Here is a 9162-nt window from a genome sequence, read left to right on the forward strand (position 1 = left end):
CTACAACCAGCCGCCAAGAGAGGGTTCCTTTCTGCCCACGTGGCTGGTTGTAGGATGGCCGGCTATTAAAATAACGCGTTAAAAACTCTTCAAAACGCTGTATCAAAATTCCCTCCTGCCCTGGAGCCTGCACAGGAGGCTAATATTTGTGCTGAAAATGATCAGTCATGACCAGTTTTAAAAGTACAGTCGTATTCGTCATCCCAAGCCGCCATTGACACGTCTAGACAAAACTTAGCTCAGTATCAGAATCAAGGGACCAAGAATTTCTATGTTGTAAAGAATGTATAATATTCCCCCTTTCGTAGTTTGTAGCCTGAGTCAAGATGGCAGTTTTGTACAGAATTCGGAAGTCGGAAATGTTTCGCGACGATAGTGCCCTTAAACAAAATGAACTTGCCAGCATTTTCATGAATTTTAAGTGTGTAGTCATTCCACAGATGCAAGCTCATACATATCCTTGATGTTCGCATTGAACAGACTTGTCGAAACCTTTTAAGTATGTCATGTACATGTATGTGTATATGCCAATAAATGGATTTGCACATTACACTTGTCCATGAAATCTTGCCTTGCTTTTTCTTTGTGTGATGAATGAATGAAGTGATTTAAACTATGTTAAACAATGTAAGGCCTCACCAAGTTACATGTAATTTTATGGATGACGTCCTTTGGAGACCCTAAATCTAATGCGAGAGGGCAAAAAAAAAACAAGAAGGGCCCTAAAAAACAAGATGCCTAGATTAGAAATATACTAAGAGACGACAAATGTTAGGACACAAATTGAATGAGGTGACACAGTGTAACAAGCAAGAAGTCTTTTATTCATCATCAAAACAGCAATAAATCAGGTGGAACAGCAGTTGTCGTCCTGTCCTGTTTTCGCGTTACGGGTTTCACGTCAATCTGACGATTTGCGGCACTGTCGTGACTCTAGACTATGGTCATAGTTACAGGAAGCAGAATTTTTTTTCTAGGAACAAGCCAAAATCAATGTGTGCGCGGACGTCATCCACAAAATTTACTTGGTGTGGCCTAACCAGTATCAAAATGAATTTAACTTTCATCAGACTTAAATCAATTAAGGTTAGAATATACATGTACTGTACATGGGTGCAAGTACAGTCAAACCTGTCTAAGACGACCACCCATGCACGGGGCCCAGGAAAAGTGGTCTTCTTAGACAAATGGTCTTCTTAGACAAAAGCAGGCGACATTCAATGAACCCAGTCCTAAACTTTTGAGTTTCCAAGAAAAGAGCACACACATGAAATCAAAGTGCATCACAGTAGATCTTTAAATGAAACTTACCGTGGCCGACAAGAACAAAATTTTACACCGCAACTTTTGGTGTTTTACACCGCAACTTTTGGTGTTTTACACTGCAACTTTTGGTGTTTTACACTGCAACTTTGGGTGTTTTACACTGCAACTTTTGCTGTGTTTTACACTGCAACTTTTGGTGTTTTACACTGCAACTTTTGCTGTGTTTTACACTGCAACTTTTGCTGTGTTTTACACTGCAACTTTTGCTGTGTGGAAAACTTACACCCCTCCCCTTTTATAATGGACGGTCCCCCTGTCAGGTCAAAGGTGACAACGATGGCATGCAAACTACGTCGACTAAGTTATCCTTTTCGTGCATAAGTTTTTTAGAGGAAAAGCTTGGCTACGTTGTGACGTTAGTTTTTTTCTAAAGGTTTTTCTAGCTTTGGCCTATAGACCGGGATAAATTTAAAAATGTTTCGACCAGGTCCAGTGATTACAAATTATGTTGCTTTTTGCTGCCATGCGTCACAACAAATTTATCAAGGACGTCAGATATCCAGCTCCAGACATCAACAGCAATGACATAAATTTTCTGCAGGTTAGTTCATTATTATTGGGTATGGACATCGTTTTTCTTCATTTTAATGTCCCTAGACGCTTGTGACTTGCCGCCGCCATCTTTGTCACCTTTGACCTGACAGGGGGACCGTCCATTATAAAAGGGGAGGGGTGTAAGTTTTCCACACAGCAAAAGTTGCAGTATAAAACACAGCAAAAGTTGCAGTGTAAAACACCAAAAGTTGCAGTGTAAAACACCAAAAGTTGCAGTGTAAAACACAGCAAAAGTTGCAGTGTAAAACACAGCAAAAGTTGCAGTGTAAAACACAGCAAAAGTTGCAGTGTAAAACACCCAAAGTTGCAGTGTAAAACACCAAAAGTTGCGGTGTAAAACACCAAAAGTTGCGGTGTAAAATTTTGTACTTGTCGGCCACGGTAGAAACTGATTTATATATTTCGATATGCATGCACTATTGACATGTTCAAAGCAAATATTTTACCAACGTATTTCTAGCTATGTACACAATTATGCAGTTTAACCAGAATATGTAGAAAAAGGTATTACTAGTAACCATAAATTTTTAATTGATCTCGGCAACCTTTGTCACACGTGTGATCCACTCGCTGAAGTCAGAAGCATCATGAACTCTACACTCTACCAAGTTGAACACAGATGAGCTTTCATTCAAACTTTATACTGTCATACATGTATTATACTTGCTCATAGATCAGTTTTGTCCCATATTCCAGGAAGTTTTAAAGCGATATTATGTAAGATTTTTGCACCAAAACTATAAAATTATATATATTAATAATTGAAATTTTCTCACTCAGATTGTCATTTTCAAGAACTTTCAACATATCAGCGTGGCTATTTTGCTTTTCTGGTGACTCAATGCAGTGCGAGAACTTCTTTTGAACCTCCTTGGCAAGAATAAGGTGCGCCAAGCCCACTGTATTTTTAGGAGGCTCCTAAAAAGAATGTAAACAAACAGCATTTTTCGTTCAGGTATCTTTGGCAGCTTTCAATACGTTTTTGTGGCGCAACGATGTTGATGTTTTACTCCCAAAATGTCATTATGAAGATAGTGAAAATCTAACATTTTTGTGCATAATATCGCTCTAACTACATCCGTTACTAGCAGTGATATCTACATTCGTTATATCCTAAGACACTAGATGGCACACAAAACTAGTTAGCATTTGTCATGAGTGACAATGAAAACGTATGTCATTTGGATTATTTTGCAGCATTTAATTTTGGCACCTTATTAAATTATTATTGTCGATATTAAGGAAAGTCTTATGCATGCAATGCTGCTGAACAAATAAGTAACAAATCTATGGCTCTGTGTAACATTTTGGAACAGTTGGAACATCCCTTTTTGTGCTCCATATAGCAATTATCTAATCTCCAAGCAGATCCCTCTCGGTGGCAAAAAGACAGTATCAAATTGGCCAGGCAGTATCCATTAGCCAGAGAAGGTCCGCGTTGGGGTCAGGACAAAAAAAAATGGCCATTATATAAAAATGTAACGATCATTCCCCCACAACCTCTGCTTGGAGAGTAGCAATTAGGCCATGTTGATTTGATTATATGGATGACATCCTCCACGAGCCCCAAAACTGATGCGCGCGTGCGAATAAAAAAAAAGTTTTGCAAAAAAAAAAGTTGTTTTCATTATGAAATCTACATTGTACGTGGTCATGAGGGTTGAACAAATGGGACAGAATATGGTTTGGCGAATAATCTAATCTTCAAGTTCATTTCCTTACAATTTCGTCTTTTTTCGTTTGATTTTGGCATTCTACGACATTGGTATAGTTTTTACTTATTTTTTGTAACTTACTGTATATTTTTGCTCATTTTGCAACTGTTTTGTACGGTATACAGTTTGGTTGAAAACTTTTTTTTTTTTTGGAAACGGCCGAAAATTCATGCGCGCACGGATGTCATCCATATAATCAAATCAACATGGCCTTATCTACTAAAATGCTTAGCATAGCCAACATCAAAGTTTCAACATACTGGAACAATTTACTTATAACTGTCCAACTACACGCATGTACATGTGTATGCACATTTTTAATTGCATGACTTTGCACAACAAACAACAGTAGAATTCTACTTCAGTCTATGCAGGCATATCTTTGTTCTTCATTCATTTTTAGTACAAATTAAATTTCTTTTAGAAATCTTTCTTTCTCAGCAACACTTAAATAAAATCTACAAATTCTATACTAGTATTTACATCATCACATAATGACTTACTTCTTTTATGTGACATTATCATACATGTCTTTACCAGAAGTAAAATTTAATTTTACCATGAAAAATGAAGACCTAGACAAGTAGATACCCTAACTACATTTACCTTCTTAATAATCATCTTTCTTGCCTTTTACATGTACTATACATTTTATCACATTCAATATTACACTTCACAATACACAAAGCAAAGAGAATTATGTTCTGACCTCAGTTTTTGAGTTGGCAATGTACATGTAAATGTAACAATGTAACGGTAATACTAACTTACAGTACCCCACGTGTGGACAAATTAGTTCTTAACAGCACAGAATAAAAATCAGAAAACATTTATGTTACATGCATATGACTGTACATGTAGATACATGTATGACCTTATACATGTACATGTATCTTGTTCAGAATCTCAGAAATAAAATGACACAAAAAAAAAAACAAAGAACTATAATATGTGACAAGAAAACTGAGTAGCTACTAACAGAATAGCCCTTAAAAACATACATTGTACAATGTATATTCAGTGATTTACCTCTCGAATTCACTGAGTACAAAACATACGTGTACATGTACCTGTAACCTCAATGTGGTTTCACTACATGCATGTGAATTTATTTCTTTTTACCTCTACTGAGAAAAGAGAAAAAGTTTCTCTGTTTGGGTACGGATGTTCCTGATGCCATGGACTCTTCATCTCCAGTCGGTAGATCCTGTAGCAGTACCTCCTTGACACAAGTTTCCCCATCGATTGTGCTGAAGCTCTCAGCTGCTGTGTCTTCAGCTAGTGCAGACATGACACACGGCTCCTCCTGTGCCTCATCAGCGGAACTGCAGCTCTCAGACCTGGGCAGAACAGATTTTTTTTTTCATTCCAATATGTAATGACATTAGACATGGTGTCTGCACACCTCAAGTTTTTCAACTTCTTTCTTACATGTAACACCAACATGTAAGTGTCCTCATGCAAGTTTCACTTTGTTACACAACACAGTCTCTATTGTATAAGTTGGATCACTAGAGATCATCAAAGTCTTAAAAGAAAAGAAAAGAAAAGAAAAGAAAAGAAAAGAAAAGAAAAGAAGAGAATGAGAAAAAAAATAAAATCCCTACCTACCTTTCCTAGGCCTCATCAGATTATAACAAACACAATAATCAGTTCTGAGTAGCCTTCTGTGCAGGCTCCAGAAATTTTGATACAGCATTTTGAAGAGTTTGGAACAGGTTCTTTTAATAGCCGGCCATCCTACAACCAGCCACGAGAGAAATGGAACCTTCTTTCGCGGCTGGTTGTAGGATAGCCGGCTATTTATAATAAAAGAATGCGTTAAAAACTCTTCAAAACGCTGTATCAAATTCCCACCCAACCCGGAGCCTGCACAGGAGGCTAAGAGCTCTGAGGTATACTACTGTACACCTACTACAATTTCCATACCTGGCTATTTCAGCAGGGCTCAGCATTCTTGGTTTGACCGGGATCTTGACATGAGTCTCATCGTCAAGGTCAAACTCTGGTTCTACCGGAACTTTGACATCAGTCTCGTCATCGATGTCGTATTCTTCGTTCATTTTCCTCGCTTTATCGCCGCTGGTCTTCTCCTGGCCCTGTCCTCCGGGACTGGCGCCATGCGTGGGTGCTGCGGCCATGTTTGGTGGGTAGGGCATCGGTGGAACGTAGTACACCGGTTGTTGGTCGAAACCGGGGCCTGCATCTGTCACGATGTCATCCTTCTCCATGGCATTCTGGTTTCCGATCTGTATGTTCTTGGGACTGTAGATGTTGTAGACGTTTGTGACCTGGTACGGCTGAGGAGGCAACACTACTGGTGGCTGACAGGTGATGACGGGAATGTTCCCCACCCCTGGGGTTTGGCAATCCCCTGCCCTGGGGATGTCTGTCTCTCCTGGAGTCTGGTCTGGACTTCCATCCCTCTTCCTCCATGGACTGTCAGCAGCAGAGGCTGGTACTGATGGATCTGTTAGTGGCTGGCTACTTGGAGGAAACCCCATTTTGTTATTTGATAACACTGATGTCTGATTTTCGAGATCTCTATCCTTGCTACTCTTCCCTTGGTTGGTGCCGACGTTGTTGTGAATACCAGGTGCCAAACTGATGTCCCCACTACTGTCAGAGTTCGCTGAAGGCCTATCACACCTCTCCACCCACACAAACCCTCCCACTTCCCCTGCTGCCTGTGGCTCTGCCTTAGCAGAAATTCCTGCATCGTGCTGGTTGGATGCTGGGAGAGTCACGGCGGCTTGAGGGTTGTAGCTATCTGCTGGGGGGACTCGCAAAGCTCTTGTTTGTTGGTGTGCAGCTGATGGCTGCTGAGGTGTGCGATGAGTACTGTCCAGGAGATGACAAGGCTCTGCCTCGTGTGCCTGCTGGTTGCGAGCTGATTCTTGCTCTAACACTGAGTTAAACCCAGCTTTACCAGAACTGTGGCTTCTGTTCCCACTTGTGGATTCTGCATCTTTCTTATTCTGGATGGATGCTCTTGCGCTGCCTCTCAAGTATTGCACATTTGATGCAGCATGCCTTGTTGCTTCGCACGTTTGTGACTTTTCCTCTGTGCTCTTTCCCTTTCCTCCATCCACGGGGCTGCTGTACCTCCTGTCAAGCTGACTGAGACTCTGAGATGACTTCCCCGCAGAAAGGGACTCAAAGTCTGTTTTGGAGCTGAGACTGGAGGGAACACTGCACACGCTCCTCAGCGGCTTTCTCGTAACCTCCCGCCTACTCTTCGACATTTTCCTCTCCCTCTTTTCTCTTTCCTTTGTCTTGAAGGTCTTTTTGATCTTGTCGGGGAAGTAGTCGCTCATCATGTCCAACTGAGACACCGTCCTCAGCTCGCTGGGTATTTTCTTCCTCGGCATGAGATCGGGATGTGGAATGATGGGAATGACGCAGTTGTACTTCCCAGGATTCTCTATGGCCTCCATCAGACTTGTCTGGAGCTTCTTCTCACACCACCTGTCCTTAGTGAAGTTTTCGGTCAGCACCAGAACGGTGTAAGTACTCCTCTCTATGGCATCCGCGATGTTCTTAAAGGGGGAAACGCCAGCTGGGAAGTCCTTCTCGAGCAGGCACCCTTTTAGTTTATGAGACTTTAAAAGGTCCATGATTTTGTGAGCGTGCTTTTTGTCTTTCTCAGAGAAGACCAGAAAGTAGTCGTAGTATTCAACATCGTCGTCATCCTCTAAATCTGGACCACTACTGTCGCTGCCTCTTTCCTCGCTGGGATAAGGAGGCAAGGATGCGGATTTTGCTCTCTCGCTGTCTTCCTCCTCTGTGGGAATGAAGTAAGATGGCTTGCCTTCCTCCTTCACTGCAGAAACTTGATGACCGGCAGGCAGATTTCTCGATTCCCACGTCGGACGTGCAGCTTGTTGACTTGAAGGAGATGAAATCTGCACAGGTACTCGAGCGTCTGGACAAGAGATGGCACCATTTTGTTCATCCGGTAACGATGGATGAACTGTACTGAATGAAGTTCCCTGTCCCCACTCTCTACTGCTACCACCAAATGCCACTGCACCTGCAGACACAGGTGTTGGGTCACTGTGATAGTACCCACTATGTTCAGCTATGTTGTCATGTTCACCATTGACCAGCATTGTAGTACAGGGACTTGCATTCTTCTCTTTGGCATCCGTTGGTTGACTACTAGGCGATGGCCTGACTTGCTCACTCACGAATGAGCCAGGGACAGGATCGGCATCAGTCTCCACGTCTGACGACAGTTGAACAGTAGCCCGAACCTTGTACGGGGCTGCAGCCATCTTTTGCGGTGTGGAAGCTTCAGACTACAGGTATGAAGGCACTGTCTGTGATATACCTAGGCAGCAAACGGTCTTCTTTTGACAGCATGAAAGTCTCTCTTTTAATCAATCGTTACTGCTGTTAGTGAGTCTGACTTATATGAAGAACTGTACAATATTTCAATGAACATTTAGGAATTAAGAGGTCTTTAGAGCCTTTACCACCTCCAAGTCTAGATCTTGTATCCTTCAAATGTTTGTATCTGACGAGTCATATGTGTTCATCTGAAATGAAATTAAAAAGAGGAAAACAAGTTTACCTCGTGAACTGTGTTACATTATATAAAAGCTGAAAGTACATGTATTACTATGTACATGATATCCTTGCCTTAATTAACATGGTATAACAGTGGGAATTTGTTACTGTAAATATTTTTCAATGAAAAATGTTTTCGATTAACCACAGAATACGTACAAGTCATAGCTTGAGTTTGATAATAATATAACGTTACATGTAACATATACAGGGCATGACACAAGTAGTACAAGTTTGTTAACTTAACTTGAAGTTACATTTAAGAAATCGTTGGTCGCTGATTTAATTTTTACACACAAAAAGACCACTCTGACTGACATCTATGAACAAATGTTAGGAAGTTACCGTGAATTTGTCAAAGTTCTGAAATATCATCACTAGTGCACTAAACGTTGTAACAAATTACAATAACTTAAGAAGTTTGTAGCCTTTTATAGCGGGTCGTCAGCATATCAAATTCATCAATTTAACACCCAGAAATACTTGCCGTACACCTACCTTCACCACTAGTGTAAGGCCATCAAGAAATGTCTTCGAAAATCGCTGCATTCTGCTAAAATATACCCGGTAGTTTTCCTGTTTCTAAACCTCCAAAATCTGCTTCTTCTCAACTTCCGTGTTGGAAATCACCTACGACGTCATTGTGTACCGCACACAAACGCAACACATCAATACGTATTTAAATCATCAGTATAAAATTTTGAAGTCTTTTTGACATTTTTTTGTATGTTAGTGCAATTTTTAAAAACATTGTCAATATGTTGTAAACGTATTTAGAATACATCTACGTCAGATATTATGTGCTTAAAGTTACGTCTTCGTAGCGTTAAGTTGTGTTGGGTCAATGGGCCGTTTTAGTGATTTTGTTGGATTTGGATTGAGGGGGGTTTACAAGAAGAAAACCCTGGATTTGGATGAAATTATAGGAGGTCAAGTCACTTGGATAACATTTTTAAGGAGCCAAGGCACCTGGATATGAATGAAATGAAAGAGG

The 9162-nt window shown here is 40.7% G+C and overlaps 1 protein-coding gene across 1 annotated transcript; it reads right to left on the minus strand.

Annotated features, from left to right (window-relative positions):
- Window positions 1-4486: 4486 nt before the first annotated feature.
- On the minus strand, window positions 4487-8786 carry LOC109477705. The gene is made up of 3 exons (XM_019779051.1): window positions 8667-8786; window positions 5526-8137; window positions 4487-4936 (listed from the first exon to the last, which is right to left on the minus strand). Exons 2-3 carry the CDS (start codon window positions 7871-7873, stop codon window positions 4705-4707), a joined length of 2580 nt encoding a protein of 859 aa, XP_019634610.1. The 5' UTR covers window positions 7874-8137; window positions 8667-8786; the 3' UTR covers window positions 4487-4704.
- Window positions 8787-9162: the final 376 nt, after the last annotated feature.

This window comes from Branchiostoma belcheri, unplaced genomic scaffold (assembly GCF_001625305.1).
Source record: "Branchiostoma belcheri isolate BF01 breed outbred unplaced genomic scaffold, Haploidv18h27 scaffold409, whole genome shotgun sequence".
NCBI lineage: Eukaryota > Metazoa > Chordata > Leptocardii > Amphioxiformes > Branchiostomatidae > Branchiostoma > Branchiostoma belcheri.

What these genes read in the sequence shown, in the direction of transcription:
- LOC109477705 (XM_019779051.1), bottom strand. Translation starts at nt 7,873, where the DNA reads ATGGCTGCAGCCCCGTACAAGGTTCGGGCTACTGTTCAACTGTCGTCA. An exon ending in AGCCCTGCTGAAATAGCCAG is followed by an intron (nt 4,937 to 5,525) that starts GTATGGAAATTG and finishes TGTTCTGCCCAG; the next exon opens with GTCTGAGAGCTGCAGTTCCG.